Genomic DNA, 17652 nt, shown 5'->3' with positions numbered 1-17652 from the left:
TAGTGTTCCTCAACTATTAGTAGGTCACAATTAAATTACTCAGAAATTGATACTAATATTTCACAGCCTCAACTTCCCCATAACCAAGTGTGAGGGTTATTAATTGGTCACAACCGTTCCCATAAATCCAATAAATGCCTCACACCAATGCTCGAGAGGCAACAGCTCCTATAAATGCCAACCCCCTTCCACGCAGCAACCTCATCACTCCAAATTTCAAACCCCATCGTTAATTCATCTCATTTCCTTAACCTTCCTGCTTCTGCAACCAAACAAACAAAAAATGGCTTCTGAGCTCTTGAAGCTGAAGATCTTAGAGAAAAGCCACGTGAAGCCCAGGGAAAAGCTGGGGAAGAAGGAGTGTCAACTCGTCACCTTCGATCTCCCATACTTGGCCTTCTACTACAACCAGAAGCTTCTGTTCTACAAAGGAGATGACTATGAGGGGATGGTGAAGAAGCTGAAAGAAGGTCTGAGTGTGGTGCTTGAAGAGTTTTATCAGCTTGCTGGGAAGCTTGGGAAGGATGAAGAAGGGGTTTTCAGAGTTGAGTACAATGATGAAGATGATGCAGAAGACGGTGGTGTTGTTGGTGTCGAGGTCGTTCAAGCTGTGGCCGAAGCTGACGTTTCAGTGGCGGATCTAACCGTTGCAGAGAGCACAAACACTTTGAAGGAGCTCATTCCTTATACTGGGATCCTCAATTTGGAAGGCATGCACAGGCCCTTGTTGGCAATTCAGGTAATTTTTCCATACTTAATTTGCTCATTCTTTGATTTATTTGTTCATGTGAATTCTGACAGAACAAGTACTGATTTTTGGTGTCAAATAACGTTTGGTTTAGGGGATTGCTCTGTTTTCGTTAGTGAGTGACCATAGGAACAGAAAATTGGTTATCCGTGTGACATTTCTAACATTAAACGTGTTTAAGGATAGTATGCTCTATTAAAATAGTTTAAGTCATTTAACTAAATACTTTTTAATTTATATATCTATAATTCATTTTTTAATTTTTAGATCTAAGATTTTTATATTTTAATATTCTTTCTACTACTTCCTCTCTTTCTCTCATTTTCAACTTTTTTTTCTTGTTGCTTAGGCTTATATTTTTTTAGTTCTACAACTCACATTTATTTAATTTCTTCTTCTTTTTCTTCTCCTTCTCTCTCTCTCTTTAATGTTTTGTTGTATTTTTTTCATTCTTTCATTCTTTTTTCTCTTTTTGCTCTTTTTTTTTGTTTTTTAGTCTCCCAATCGAATGACTCATGATATCATGTGAGATTTTTTATATTAAATATGCTTAAAGATACTATATTTTATCAAATAGTTTAAACTATTTGGTTAAATACTTATTAAATTTATATATCTATGATTCATTTTTTAATCTTTAAATGTGAAAGTTTTTTTATATTGTAATATTCTAAATGATGAAGAAATTGGAAGGGCTGGCTGAAAGGGTAAAGTTCAATTTGATCTTCAACTTTTCAAACATTACATAACGTATGGGTAATGGAACATACTTTTCGTAAAGAAGAAAAAACGTGGGGGGTGACAAAAACTCTGTAATCAGTGGTTTTTTGACTGACTGGAACAGCTTCATCGTGAACTTTCATATTCAACATGATTTTTTTTCTTCTATAATTGTCGAAGTAAGATTTTAAGATATGCTATATACGTACGTGCCAGGTAACTCTTTTTTCTTTTTTCTTTTTTTTTAATTGAAAAGATGCTTTGTAGCGACACATAAAAAAAAAAAAAAAGTACGATCAGTCAATTATATAAAGGGTAAGGAATAGTCGTACAATGCAAAATGATTGCATGGAATTAGAAACCGTGCCAAAACTTTGATATATCATACATGCGTTGTGTTTTCCAATTTTAGTCCTCAATGTGAGGCTAGATGTCGTTTCATAGGAATGAAATATTGACATGTTGAAGGGTGGAGGCTGGTAATGCTAATAATGAGTGATTGAGTGTATTGTTCTGATAATTATTTATTACCGGAACAGAGGGTAGCTTCTCATATTTATTACGCCTCTACTATTATTTATAAATAACTTTTAACATAATTTATTAAAATTAAAACTGATAATTCGAGTCGAGTTTAATGAACTAACTGAAATCTATTTAAAAAAGTTTAGGATCAAACTTTAAAAGATTATAATTTTTTTATGTTCGAGCCCATTTAGGCTTACCCAAATCAAAAAGTTTATTTTTAAAAAATATATAAGATATAATAAATATTAATTAATTTTTTAAGTTTTAGGTTATTTATGCTAAAATATCATATATTTGATTCCCACACATTATTTAAGTATCAAAAATATATATTTTATATTTTTTATAAAATAAAATAATTAATTTTAAAGTTAAAAAATTAATTAAAAATAATTTTAAAATAAAATTTGAATATTCAAGCCGCCCGAAGCTTGAAATAATTTGGGTTGAACTTAGTTATTTAAGTTTTTTAGGGAATTAGGCCTATTCAGGTTTGCTCTAGCCCGAACAGGTCAAGCCCGCTTGAATTCTTAGCTTTAACTGAAATTAAGAAAAAATTTAAACATTATTAATTATGTTTTAAAATTTACTCTCTTCGATCCAAAATATAAACAAATTTTTAAACAAATTCACACCAATAAGTCTTCATTTTTTAAAAAATATATATTATTATTATTTTTACTCTTAGTCCTAGACTCCTAGCTCCCAATGTTCTTCTTGATGAATACTCCTTTCATTTTTATATATTAGAAAAAAAAATTGTATCACATAGTTTAATAAAATTGATTAATCATAATAACTATCTCTAAAAATAAAACAATTGGATTGAAATATTCTATTTTAATTAACATAAGCATGCATTAATTATTTTTTATTAATGAAAATTATGAGAGGTGATTTAAAAAATATATAATAAATGCTTATTAAAATAGGTTATTTTGTTTATATAAAAAATAAGTAAAAAATGATAGTTTTTCCTACAAATTAAAATCGAGGGAATAAACGATAACTTTAAACAATGATCTAATCATCTAAGTTGATAAATACAAATGGTAAAATAATAAAAATAATTTTTATATGTACTAAATTGCTTATATTTTAAACTAAAATTAACTCAAAAAATACTTATATTTTAAATCGGAGGAAATAATAAAATTTTCACCTATACCCTTTAATAAGATAAAAAGAATAATTTTTAATAATTTTTTTATAGTATTTAATATGATAAAAAATAAATATGAATGTAAAAAATAATGAAATGTTTTAAAAATGTAATCAAAATTAATTTTTTTTTTCCTTCTATAAATGATAAATAGTGCCGGAAGAGTAAGTTACTCGTCCCAGCATTACATTCTTCAGCCAAGTAAGTGGGCGCTGCCTCGGACATTTGCCTATGGGCCCACCCTTTTTTGGGTCCCCATGAATCATTCCATTCACAGGCCATCTTAACAAATACAACTCCATTTTTATTTATAAAAAAATTATTATTTTTTATTATTTTTAACATGAGTAAAATCACATATTTCAATAACTATTTCTTACACATTTTTCAAATCATTCCTCCTAATTTATATTAACAAAAAATAATTAACACATATTTATTATTGATTAACATAAGACATTTTAATTTAATTTTTTTATTTTTAGATATATTCCCTCTGTCTTAAATTATAGGGCACGTTTGAAGGAATTTTTTTTTAAAATATAAGACATTTTGAATATATTAATATTTTATTAAATACTCTAATTTTAATATTATATTTTTTCTCTCTATAATTAATTTCTATCACTTTTTTTTCATTATATTAAATAATGGGTGTTTTGAAAAGTTTATATTTTTATTTTAAAAAAATAAGATTATTAGATGTATTTAATAAGATTTATTGATATATAAAATTTTATCTAAAAATGTATTATAATTTGGAACGGAGTGAGTAATTATTATGGTTAATAAAATTTTTTAAATTTTGTGATATAATTTTTTTATATATAAAAACAGAGTGAGTAATTAATTATCACATATTTCAATAACTATTTATTATACATTTTTTAAATTATCTATCATAATTTATATTAATAAAAAATAATTAATATAGAATATTTTAATTTATTTTTTTTATCTTTAAATATAATTATTATAGTTAATAAATTTTTATAATATAATTTTTTTATATGTATAAAACGGAGCGAGTAATTAGTTGTCACAGGTTCTTAATGCTAATTAATTCAGTTTATAGTTTCAATTATTTCCAAAGTGAAAGTAAACAAGCACTTGATTGCTTGTTTTGAATGTTCGATTACAGTTAACGAAGCTGAAGGACGGGTTAGCGATGGGATGCGCCTTCAACCATGCGGTCCTTGATGGAACCTCCACGTGGCACTTCATGAGCTCGTGGGCCGCGATCTGCTGCGGCTCACCTACAGTCTCCGCAGCACCGTTCTTGGAGCGAACCAAGGCGCGAAACACGCGAGTGAAGCTCGACCTCACGCTCCCATCTGCGGACCCACTTGCTGGTAAGTCCAACGGTGATGTTAAGCAGGCCCCACCACCTCCGGTTCTCAGAGAGAAGATCTTCAAGTTCTCCGAGTCAGCAATCGACAAGATCAAGTCAGCGGTCAACGAAAGACTCCCATCCGACGGGTCAAAACCATTCTCCACATTCCAAGCCCTCTCTGTCCATATCTGGCGTCGCGTAACCTATGCACGTAACCTCAGGCCGGAAGATTACACCGTCTTCACTGTCTTCGTCGACTGCCGGAAACGGGTAGACCCGCCGATGCCGGAGACTTACTTTGGAAACCTGATCCAGGCGATATTCACCGTTACGGCAGCCGGGTTGTTGTCTGCTAGCCCGCCGGAATTCGGTGCGTCGTTGATTCAGAAAGCCATAGAAGCACACACAGCGAAGGCCATAGATGAGCGGAACAAGGAGTGGGAAAGCGCACCGAAGATTTTCCAGTTCAAAGATGCTGGAGTGAACTGCGTGGCGGTCGGAAGCTCGCCGCGGTTCAAGGTTTACGACGTGGATTTCGGGTGGGGATCGCCGGAGAACGTGAGGAGTGGATCAAATAACAAGTTCGATGGAATGGTTTATCTGTATCCAGGCAAGAGTGGAGGGAGGAGCATCGACGTGGAACTGACCTTGGAGAGTGAGGCTATGGCTAGGTTGGAGGAAGACGAAGAGTTCCTCATGGACCTTTAAAACTCCTATGTACGTACCTATAATTCACATGCAAGTTTGTTCTCTGTATTTTTTTTTTACTGTAAAATTATTGTAGAATTTGGAGAGATATGAACGATTAAATAAACAGATCAAAATTGATCTGATTGATCTAATACACATTCTTATATATGTTCATGTCTCTCGTTATGATGAATTCTCTACAATGATTTTACAAGAAAAAAAAAAATGTGCAGAGGATCGTTATTGCGTGATAACGGCTTTGTTTTGACTATTTCTGTTTTGCTCTTTGGGTATCAATGCTGTGATTCGTTGATGTAGTAGAAGTTTGTGCAATATTAATTAGACTAGTATTATCTATGGATAAATTCTTGGGTAAAATGTGGCATATAATACATTCAATAGCTCAAAAGATTTAAACAAATCTGGGCTAGCTATTGCATGTTGTATAATGATAATTACTGTATTATACCTAAGAATTTTTCAATGGCCGTGAAGTGCGTAAATTTTTAATTTATGTGATGTAATCAATAGCCTGGACTGCAATAACTATTGGTGCATGATTTTGCAATGTCTTTAATTTATATATGATATTGGAGATGATGAAGTTGAAAACAAGAAAGTGAAATTTCTTTAAGTATAGCAAAAATGAGAGAATCCAAGCTTAGCAATATAATTATGCTATTTATTTGTTAGAGAGGTTGGAAATTCTACTCTTGATCGGCTCGCTTTGTGTGGTCTATTATTCCCAAAAATTCGAATCAAATGGCTAGAGGTGACTAAAAGAAAGAATTTTGGGGTGAAAATGCTAAATTTGTATTTCCAGACAAATTTTCGTTAACCTTATTCCAGAAAAGGCACTATATGAGAATAATTTGTGTGTGTGTGTGTGGGGTGTGTTGTGTTCACTCTGGAGGCTTGACTCAAATATAACCAAATCAAGCAAGCAAATATACAAGGCCAAAAATTAAAGAAAGAAAGAGGGGAAAAGTTAATTTCGTCGAACCTTGCAAAATATACAACGAACTTCAATAACTCAAATTATCTTCAGGGCCTAAAAAATTATAATTGTGTCATGAGTGGATAAAATATCTTGATGATAAGAAACCTAAAATTTTAGAAATGAATGATATTATAGAAAAAAAATCCTTCATCAAATTTAATACTATGTGTTCTATTATGTAACTTTTTTACACAGTAATCACATCTTAAAATTGTTTGTATTTTTTTAGATTTTATTTTACAGAAATTTATCAACGAGAAACTAGATTTGGAGAAGTATCAATGGGGGACAGCTCTATATAAGGAGGTAATGAGAGTAGAGTAGGGTGATAAATGCCGTTATTTATAGTTGAAACTTGAAAGGTGCTTTTGCAAGGAATCTGGTTTTGGTGTGTGCTAGTGAGCATTATTTTGGAACGTTTAATTAGATCGATATCTCACGGTAGCAATAAATAATATTTAAATTTTTTGAAATTAAGATTTGTAAATTTTAAATTTTTAAAAAAAAAAAAGATTTTATATTTTCTATGAAATAATAGATGAGAAAAATACTAAAAAAATTCATAGAAATTAAGGAATCTCAATTCTAGAGAGTTTAAATCCCGATAAATATCACAGTCCACCTAAACCAAATTGATGTGCTTTCCAGTTCCCACCCACTTCAGTCAATTGGATAACATCTTGCCTCATAAATTTTGGGACCATTATTTATTCATTCAACTTACTAGCAACTTTTATGCCAACAATATGAAATATGAAAAATAGAAAAAATTTCACAATCCAAATTAAGAATAACTCATTCGACCAGATTTAGCAGTGTCCTAACTGCCAACTACTATTATTTATTGATCGTTAATGCTTCAAAATGTCATCAAATTAACTCGATTAGAATCAGGCTAGCGACAGTAATTTTTTTTATTTTGGTTGTAGGGGGGGGGGGGTAACGATATTGCAAATATAGGATTGTGATACTATTTATAATAAGTGTATATATACACACACTACATGCTGTAGGAGTATATGTTAATGTGCCAAGGGCATGGCCAATTTATTTATCTAGTTTTTTTACCCTCACCTAAATCCACCGGCTCTTTAATGGTCTCGTGATTGCTGAAAAGAGGCAAACAATTTCACAATCAAATGAATCACATGTGGAGAAGATTAGGTGGAGTTTGTGAGTCTGCTTTATATCTCAGCTTCTACCAGCAATGCATGGTGGCAAATCTCAGTTTCACACACTAATAATCCTTCAAAAAAAAATTTTAAATCCAGGCAAAACAACTTGAGGAATAATTTGATTTTTTTTTTTGAAATATCGTAGATCTATGATCAACTAGTTGGGATTTTCAAGAAGTAAGGGGTGGTTCAAGGGTGGCAAATGCAGGGGTTCGTAGTTGAAGTGTCCTACTTTCTGTCACTCTGATGGCATCCCAAAAATGGACCCTTTTCTTTTGTTAATATTGATATATAATTAGTTTATGGTAAGCATGAGCGGCTTATATAGACCTCTGGATGATTAAGTGGCTTAACCTAATTATAAGACAATGATTATATCAGTTAAAAGAGAAAGCATTTGGGTCACTCTTTTTTCAAATGTATAATTAGATGATTGTGGAGAATCCTAATTTAATCAGTTAACAAAAATAAAGCAAAATTGAGTGACTCTTGTCATTTCTTGTCCCAACCACTACATAATCCAGAAATAGTACCCACATTCAGGGTACTATACTTATAATTGGAACATCGGATGAAGAGATTGTTTAACTGCCTATGAAACCCAAGAGCGGCTATGTCTCACTTTCAAGCTTCTGTGGCGGCGGCTCAGTAATGGCTGATTCCCTTGCATCTATAATATCCCAAATTGAGCCAAACACATCAGAGGAAAGATTGGAACGCATAAAGAAGAATGTAGAGAACTAGTACAGCTATCAGAAAATGACTAACCAGGAGGCTGGATTTGAGATTCAATTTGGCCTCCTTCTGGAGGAGGGGGTGCCTGTGCTTCCTGTTGTAAGGCGGAAGATGCCCTTAACTGCTCTTCGGTGATCTTCAGGTACTCCTCAGCGCTGTAAGCTCTATCTGGATCTGCACAAACATTCTCAATATCAAGGACCTTAAAAGGGCTATATTCTGGGATTCGTTTTAAGGCAAAAGGCAAGGGAGGCAAAAAGGGATGAACACAAGAAACATGCTGCATGCATTATCTTTTGATTAATCATAAAATTGGTAAAACCAACTTTTGAAAGCAGCGAGTTAATTACACAAGATGAGTGACGACACTTATCTTTAGAAAGAAAAGGAGAAGGCACACTCAGTCTTATGCTTTGCGAGTCTAGGAAGCAAGCACCAAGCGTTAGAAGGAAAAAAAAAAAAAAAAAAGAATATGCACAACTGCTGAGACAAACATAGTACCAAAAGTATTTTATCCTTTTCTTCTCTCTATCTCATCTATTGCAATATTTATATTTTTAGGCTTTCAACGTGACATTCATTTGTTTTTGACATCCCATAGGAAAGATGTAAAATTCTTGAGTTTGTTAGTTTTGCTGGTTTCAATGATGACCTCATGACCTCTTGGGATGGATGCAGTTCCTGGAGCCTTATTCATATTTGATAGGATAGAACAAGTAGACAGACCGAGCTTACAGTGAAAGAGTCACACAAATAGCCACCTTTAAGGCTTCTTGGAAATATAATTCTGAGAAACAAGTAAATTTTCAATTAAATTATAAGGTCTTTTTGAAGAAGACTTAAGATTATTGAGAAGATTAAATATTAAATAGGAACCCCTGCCAGTAGTTTTCTCAAAGCGGATTAGATTAATCTAATGTTTCTTTTTCCCAACTAAAGAAAACAAAGGCGAGGATGATATTAGAGCAGATAACCTATTGGAAACATGTGTCTAATCACAACGCAGGGTGTTTAGCTAGCTGAGAAATATGATAACTTGTCTATAAATGTCATATACCCTTATTGCATACAGAGTATAGTACTACCAATAAGAGAAAACAATGAACTACAAGTAAGGATTCATTTTATAAGTAGATAAACATTAAACAGTTACTAGATCACTCACTGGAGTCAACTGCAACTTGAGAATTATTGGCATCGACAGTGGATGATGGATTTGAGCTAGTGACATTGTTGGGTACATTGGATCTGTACATGTTCTGCGTTGGAGTTGAAATGTCATCAAGACCAATCTCCCGCTCAAGTGTGCTCTTGAATTCATTTGAAACTTCCTGAAGGGGCAACAAAGATAGAGAGTAATAACAAGGAAGCATCTATCAACTGAAATCAGCCCAATGGTTTCATTTCTAAAGATGTTTTACCTACCTGAAGCTCTCTAATAGTGGGTTGAAATGCTCGCAATGTTTTCCCCAGATTTCGGGCAACCTGCAGCTGGATGTCTCAGCACAAGAGCAAGGGTCCAAGAGAAGAAAGAGAGAAAACCACCACAACCACCAACAAAAGTATTTTCAAAATTTCCAAACACTTGTATCCAATTGTAATTTGAATGATCAAATCATACTGCCCTTTTCATGGGATGCTTGAAGAGGGGGTCAAGTGGAGAAAGAGAAACAAAATTAATACCAACAACAAAAATGACAAAGATTAGGTAAAACTATCTCAACACATGTATCCAATTTTAATTTAATTGACGTGGGATACTCTGGTGATGTTGAGATTCTGGTTTTGGATATATACAACTTCAACATTTCAGAAAGCTGGAATATCATATCAAGGAAACCCTAATTATCTTAAACAGATCTCATGTAATGTAATCATTTGAGTATATTATCATGTAAGAAAATGCCGACTTATAAGGCTGCCCTACAAAATTCTCTGGAGTATGAGTAAATCTCTCATCTTTAATCATTTTATTGCAAACTCATTGGTCGTTAAAGGTATTGAAGCTGAGTTCAATCCTTTCCTCTAGACAAAATGAAAAGATAACTCTGTAGCAGTGTTGTCAAAGGTCCTTAAGAGGTGCCAGGAGACGTCTAAGCATGTTACCCTGTCAGGTGACGACACTGTTTTGGTCAAAGTCGGGCACCTTTGCATACACTAGAATTATTTTTCATAGACAGATAGCCCTAAAAGCCCATCGTAATAAAGTCATAGCTATGAAGTTAATAATTTAGAACAATATAATCATATAGAACCACAAATCCCAGCCCAACAACTCCAAAGTAATCGGAAGATCAGTTATTTACTTTAAAGAGTGTTATTTATGTTGTTATTCATTCACTTTCAAACAACATAAGTATTTTATGACTTGATTATTTAATGGCACACTGTTTATATGATTATTATTCTTGGATAGTTAATTTATAGGTCAAACGTTAGCACAATAGTCTTTTTTTTTTTTTTTCCCTTGGGGTTAATTTTCAAATAATATAACATTTTTTTCAAATTTTTAACCATTTTTAGTGTCTTGTTTTACTTGGATGAACTCTTTCTAGATCCTTAAACCCACAGAGAAAACCCATTATTCATGCCATAGAGTTTGTTAGCCCATCTTAATTAAGTTCAGTTTTCTAAATGTTGATGTGTCAGTTTCTCTCAACTTCCCTAGACCTCTGGCCTGCTTCCCACTTCTCCTCAAGAAATCTACCAGCTCATCATTCTTTCATCAGTTTGCATAACCCATGATACGAGTGGTAAGAGTGACAGCAAGTAGTGGAAGTGTATATGAGGTCTATGTACCCATTCTATCTTTACTAAGTGGGTGTAGCACTCATTAAGGGGAAAATGATAAAAAATTGTTTGAGATGGCTTAAACATGTACGAAGAAGATCGTGGGATGCATCAGCGAGGAGAGTGAAACAAATAATTTTAAACCCTGTGAAAAGGTGCAGAGAAATACCAAAGAAAACACTTATAAAAATTGTTGATCGAGACCTCTTAGTTAACAACATTCTTAAAAGTTTAGTAAATAATAGAGCATAATGACGTCATACAACTCATATAGTCGATCCTATCTAGTGGAATAAGACTCATTGCTGGTACTGTTGTTGTATCCATTCTCTCTTTACTGTCTTAAACTATCTTCCTACACTATTTTTTACTCCACTATGTGTAGTAGTGTAGTAGCACAAGAATGACGCAAATGAGTGACATTGTGCATAAGGTCACTTCCTCTCTTCTGATTCTCTCTTCTCTTACAATCTCTTTCAATACTTATAGCAGAGTATTCAGACTCTTGTGGTCATGAATATTATATTATTTCCAAGTTGGTATTACACTTTGCAATTGATTAATTGAAGAATGAACCGCATTTCAACAGCACACCTTGCTAAGGATTTTATATTATATATAGTGATATAGTTGATTGCAAATCCAAGATAAGCAACTGAAATGTTACTACACGAGGAAATTACCGAGAAAGTGAAAAAGATGGTGGTGTTGACACTCATCTAAGTATAAAACTCACCTCAGCAAGACCTTTAGGACCAAATACCAACAAAGCCACGACCCCAATTACCAGAGCTTCAGGAGCTCCAACCCCGAAAAGAGATGCATAAATCACCTTGCCCTTAGTCCTTCGGTCTGTACCACCATTAATTCGCTCAAGTAAACAAGAAATTATCAGCGAAAAATACAATTAAAAAAGGGAATTCCAGAATAAGCGACAGAGGAAACAGAAACCGAGACACGAGAGCTCCACATGAGAGTTCTTACCTGTACAGAGAGATTTCGGTTCACTTGAGATACCCAGATGCTTTAGACCATTCCACGGCGAGAAAAGGCGTCGATCCAGTGGAGATAACCATGAATAAAGATGGAAATTTATAGTTTTAGAATGTGAAATAACTGAAGACGAAACTGCACTAATCGCTGGCCTTGAGCTCGTAGATGATATTGGACATGACACTGTGGAAGTAGAAATTGCTGAAGCCATTCCCAAAGAGTGTATCATTTGAAGACAGCTTTTTCAGCCAGGAAATTTTTCCGTTGATCGTTGATACATGGGCGCAAAATCGCGAACAGTCCTATCCCGTTCCAAAGGAAAACAAAAAGTAGTTGTTTGTTATTATTTGGGTTTTGGATGAATTATGATGGGTTTTAGCTCATGGGCCAAATTGGAGCACACGGACACGCCCAGAAATTCATCGGCTTGGGGCTAGGCCTAAAAGTCCAGTTATCCGAACCAATTTGACCCATCTTAATGTCTTGACAGATTACAAGTTGTAAGTTGTAGCCACCAAAGTGATGGGTCTAATAAAAAGAACCGATCCCTCACAAGTTATAACATGACGAATTAAGATTCTGATCTTGCTGGAAAATGCGCCAAGCATTATCTCTTGATTAGGAATTTCGGATTGACTCGAGTTCTCTCCCATTAACTTCCTCTCCTCCACCGTTATTGCACCTTGATAATGATGATACATGAATGGTTTAGATTTAAAATTTAAAATTTTTGTTTTTATTTTATATATATTAAAATAAAATTTATATATTTATAAAAAATGATAAATTCATTGGATCATGAATCTAGACAATCTAGATTTAGTGTTAATAATTGAAATTTAACTTTAAATTTTTTTATAATTTAATAAATTGAATATACATATTTTTAAACAATTTAAATTTAAATTTTTTAATTTTTAAAAAATATTTTTAAAAAGTGCGCGTTAAAAGATTATTTTTTATTTTTAATAATTTATTATTAAAATAAAAATGTACAAAAATTATTAAAAAAATTTAAATCATCTACATTAAATTTCAACTGTCCTAATAAAGTTTAAATATAAATTATTCAAATTTAATCTAGACGGTTAGATATGCAAAGGAGGGAGTCAACGGAGGAAGGTCCCAGGGTACAATCATGGAGTTTCCCAGCGCACTTCGCTATCGTCCAAGATTTCAGCCGAAAAAGAAAACAATCCAAAATTGTATAAAAAATTTAATGTTTCAATTTCTTTCTCGTTCAATCCTGTTCCTTTTCTCCTGTGTTGTCATTTCGGCCTTCATCCAAAATCGAAAGTTCGCCACCCTCTTTCCGATCCTTCAGCCAAGCCTTCAACTTTCGTCTTTCAATATTCAAATTGCACTCCCGATCCCATTATATTTACCACTCCAATAGCACCTCTTTGCAACCTCACACTCTTATTCTTCCGTTCTCTCTACTTAATCTTCCAATTCCATTATCTTCATGTCCTGAAAATGCTGGAGAAATTATCAAGCATCTTGGTCCTGGAAATGGTGGAGCTAGGAGGACCTTAGGGAATTCATTCTTTGGATTTGATGGGAATGCATGCTAAGTTGCTAACTGTCAAATGCTCGCTTTTCAAGTTCAGGGAATTTCATTCTCCCATACCGAATTCTAATTAGCATGCTATTTTCAATGGCCTAGCTAGATGTGGGCTTCTTAAGTTTTTTCTTTTGGGAAGTTGAAACTAATTTACTCGATTTGTTTGGCTTCAATAATGGCACTAGCTCCTATTCCAAAAGTGATTCTCGGTTCAATTGCCTTTGCGATCTTCTGGGTGTTAGCAGTTTTCCCTGCTGTGCCTTTTCTTCCCATAGGCAGAACTGCTGGGTCCCTTCTAGGTGCCATGCTCATGGTCATCTTTCAAGTTCTATCGCCAAATCAAGCTTATGCTGCCATTGATCTAGCAATTCTGGGTCTTCTTTTTGGTACAATGGTTGTGAGTATATATCTTGAGAGAGCAGACATGTTCAAGTACTTGGGGAAGTTACTGTCTTGGAAAAGTAGAGGGGCCAAGGACTTACTTTGTCGAGTCTGTCTGATTTCTGCTATCTCAAGTGCTCTCTTCACCAATGATACCTCTTGTGTTGTTTTGACTGAATTTGTATTGAAAGTTGCAAGGCAGCATAATTTGCCTCCCCATCCATTACTCCTGGCCCTTGCTTCAAGTGCTAATATTGGGTCCTCTGCAACACCAATAGGGAATCCCCAAAATCTGGTAATAGCTGTTGAGAGTGGCATATCATTCGGAGAATTCTTGATTGGGATTCTTCCTGCTATGCTTTTGGGGATTGTCGTGAATGCTTTGATTCTTCTGTCCATGTTTTGGAAGGTATTGTCTACTCATAAGGATGAAGAAGATGCTGCTGAGGAAGATGTAGCAGAAGAGGAGGTCAATTCTCATAGGTTTTCTCCAGCCACAATGTCTCACTTGACATCCTTCAGCTCTCAAGAATCGAACTATTTAGAATCTGTTAGCATCCGAAACTCTCCCCAGGTTCAGAGTCTGAGAAACCGCGGAAGCTCAAGTGAAATTCAATGGGTCTCTAACAACGTAGTGGATTCTGCAATAAACGCAAATGGATTAAATGATGAAATGAAGGGCATGACTTCCCAGACAAGGGAGGAAAACAGTCATTCAATGGCTGTTGCAGCAGCAGATAGATCAAGTGATACAAATTTTTTCGAAGGAAATGACATTTTAAACCCAAAATTGAAGCGCGTAGTCTGGAAAGGTTGTGTTTACATTATCACATTAGGAATGTTAGTTGCTTTGCTTTTGGGAATGAACATGTCATGGACTGCAATTACTGCTGCACTTGCTTTGGTAGTTCTTGATTTCAAGGATGCTAGGCCAAGCTTAGAGAAGGTAAAGGCTACAACTAGTAAGAAACCCGAGCTACACTCTATTTTGTTGCCTCTCGAACACTCCACAATGGCTGAGAACTAATTTTACCTCTTGGAACAGGTTTCATATTCACTTTTGATATTCTTCTGTGGAATGTTTATCACGGTAGATGGCTTCAATAAAACTGGAATTCCAAGTGCTTTGTGGGAATTGATGGAGCCCTATTCTAAAGTAGATAGTGCCAGTGGAATAGCAGTGCTTGCCATAGTCATAATTATACTTTCAAATTTGGCCTCAAATGTACCAACAGGTACGTTGACAAATTTCCTTCCAATGCAATTTTTCCATATCTTTGATGTTTTCACTTTTACCTTTATTCTTCCTGGTATATCACCTGAATCATGTTAAAATTTGAACGCTTCACATTTTAGTTTAGCATTGACCAGCAATTTCCCTGTTCTTCACGTTCAATGAGGCAAATATTTAAAAAGGAAAAGCAAAATCTTGTTGATTATAAATTACAGGCCACATATGGTACTTGTTAGTAGGAGTTACTTGTACAAATTAATAAAGCATTTAAATTCCAGATTAAGTTTTTTCAAGCGTAGGCTTGGACATTGTCAGGATAATAAGTACTATTGCTGGCAAAATTGGTTGTAGAAATAGCAAAGTAAAGCATACAGGGATGAGACAAAAACTATTACTGTAGTGTCTACTTAAGTGCTTGCTGTAAAATATTGAGAATGAGCTAGACTCCACAATTTAGAAACCTAACGTAATTGACTGGGCAATTTTGAGCCGCGACGAGTTAATTTCATACGGGAAATGGGCTTTTGTGGGACAGATAATCCGTTACAAATTGAAGAAAGGATTCGCAAAATTTTCAGCCTTTGACAATTTCACGGAATTGTAATTCTGAAATTCAGTGATTCTATGTCATTGGTTGGGGAGTTTAGGATCTTAACTGATCAGCTTATATGGAACTGTTGATAGTCATCTTTGAGGATTGAGCCTGCATTCACTCTGAATATACGGATACATGAACAGAAGAACTATGTTTCAGATTGCCCTTTGCTCATATAGTTACTTGATATGCAGAAAAGAACATTGAGTTCACATAATGAAAACATAATAGTAATATTGTTGATGATTGTGCCATAAAATGTGATCCATCTTAACGTTTCTGAAAAGAAAATTATTTTATCTTCATTTCTGTTGAAAACCAAAAGTCAGAGAGTGATGCAACACACACACACACACACACTCACGCTAGCTTAAATAGAAAGGAAATGGGAGTGGGGGCAGAAACAGAGACTGAGAGAGAGTAGACGAGAAAAGAGAGGGAGAAGAGAAGAGGAATACAGAGAGAGAAGGGCAGAACAGTGGGGGAGCAAGAGAGAATGAATCAAAACATTGGGGGGGGGGGGGAGCAATCAGAACTTCTTTTCTAATATTCATTCATCATTCAGTCCCCCTCAAAATTACATTTCAGCATAGACATGAGGTTTCTTTTTCCATGAGACACAACCTCTACCACTTGCTAATTAAAATAATCCCACTTGCTGAAAAAGGAAACCAACAATCAGAAGCAATCTAAAAGTAACATAGCTATTAATTATCTCCTTCTAAAATAATATTTTCCATATTTCTCATCAGAGAGACTTTGTAAAAGATATTTAAGCTGAATCCACACACTCAAATGGGCCCAACCCTATAGGCATAAGCTGTAGTATAATGTACCATTGGTCTACTCTAATCTAGATGGCCTATACTTAGCTGTAATATAATGTGCACATGCATATGTGAGATTAATGGAGTGTTGTTATTTGGTATGTATAGTTCTGTTGCTGGGAGCAAGGATTGCAGCATCAGCAGCTGCAATCTCAAGTGAAGAAAAGAAGAAGGCATGGCTCATCTTAGCATGGGTGAGCACGGTTGCAGGGAATCTGTCCCTCTTAGGATCAGCAGCGAACTTGATAGTGTGCGAGCAAGCTCGCAGAACACCAGACCTTGCTTACAATTTGACCTTCTTGAACCATCTCAAGTTCGGACTCCCTTCTACTCTTGTGGTCACTGCCATTGGTTTGACTCTCATTAGATGATAGATGTATCGTATATATGACTTTGTCTCTGTTTTGCTTCAATAAAAATAAATGGAAAAAATCAATCTATAGGTTCTTCTAATTTTTCTCAATTTTAAATTAGCTCCTTATGTTTATTTTGTTTCAATCAAACCCTTATAGTTTGATCAATTGGATATGTTAGTTCTTGAATGATAAAATTATTAATGAATGATTAGCTTTTCTAAAGCAAAGACACTTTTAAAATTTATAGAAAATTTGATTTAATGCTTTTGGCTAAAAAAAATTGATTTAATACAATGTTTATATTTTTATTAAACTTTTTATGAAGATTCTATATGTATGAAAGTTATTTAAAAAACATAACTTAATTATATAAATTTTGAGTTATTAAAATTATATAATCTTTTCACAAAAATGTGAAAATTTTTTATTTCACTTTTTTAAAAAAATTTAAAATTTAATTGATCAAACTATAAGAATTTGATTAAAACAAAATAAACTATAAAAACCTAATTTAACATTTAAAAAAAACTAGAGGAATCAGAAAATTAATTTTTCCAAAAAAAAAAAAATACAAAGTGTTTATATCTACCTGCGTGGGTTCGAGAATACTGAGCACACGATTAGTTTCAAGTAATGAGCATATTTTTGAAGTGAAATAAATTCATATAATTTGAGTATATCTTTTTTTTACTATAATTATATCTTTCTATATGAGATTTGAATATTATCTGACTCAATTGGATATACCTTTTCTGATAACATTTTCTATATTTACACAAATTTAAATTCAAGATTTCACATTTAAACGATCATAATTCTTT

At 33.8% G+C, this 17652-nt stretch overlaps 3 protein-coding genes across 3 annotated transcripts; 2 read left to right on the top strand and 1 right to left on the bottom strand.

Annotated features, from left to right (window-relative positions):
* Positions 1–216: 216 nt before the first annotated feature.
* On the top strand, positions 217–5758 carry LOC129292672 (BAHD acyltransferase DCR). Its single transcript, XM_054930268.1, has 2 exons — positions 217–739; positions 4300–5758. Exons 1-2 carry the CDS (start codon positions 284–286, stop codon positions 5197–5199), a joined length of 1356 nt encoding a protein of 451 aa, XP_054786243.1. The 5' UTR covers positions 217–283; the 3' UTR covers positions 5200–5758.
* A 2066-nt stretch (positions 5759–7824) lies between these two features.
* LOC129292640 (sec-independent protein translocase protein TATB, chloroplastic) lies at positions 7825–12202 on the bottom strand. The gene is made up of 6 exons (XM_054930230.1): positions 11866–12202; positions 11618–11733; positions 9517–9576; positions 9257–9422; positions 8125–8265; positions 7825–8026 (listed from the first exon to the last, which is right to left on the bottom strand). Exons 1-6 carry the CDS (start codon positions 12101–12103, stop codon positions 7968–7970), a joined length of 780 nt encoding a protein of 259 aa, XP_054786205.1. The 5' UTR covers positions 12104–12202; the 3' UTR covers positions 7825–7967.
* Positions 12203–13033: 831 nt separating this feature from the next.
* Positions 13034–16938, top strand: LOC129292247 (silicon efflux transporter LSI3-like). Its single transcript, XM_054929814.1, has 3 exons — positions 13034–14765; positions 14865–15054; positions 16584–16938. Exons 1-3 carry the CDS (start codon positions 13614–13616, stop codon positions 16844–16846), a joined length of 1605 nt encoding a protein of 534 aa, XP_054785789.1. The 5' UTR covers positions 13034–13613; the 3' UTR covers positions 16847–16938.
* Positions 16939–17652: the final 714 nt, after the last annotated feature.

The sequence above is a fragment of the Prosopis cineraria genome, unplaced genomic scaffold, assembly GCF_029017545.1.
Source record: "Prosopis cineraria cultivar Desert tree isolate PC_DT_omini unplaced genomic scaffold, ASM2901754v1 PC14, whole genome shotgun sequence".
Taxonomy (NCBI): Eukaryota; Viridiplantae; Streptophyta; class Magnoliopsida; order Fabales; family Fabaceae; genus Prosopis; species Prosopis cineraria.
Note: the sequence above shows the minus strand (reverse complement) of the source record. Positions and strands in the feature narration are given on the sequence as shown.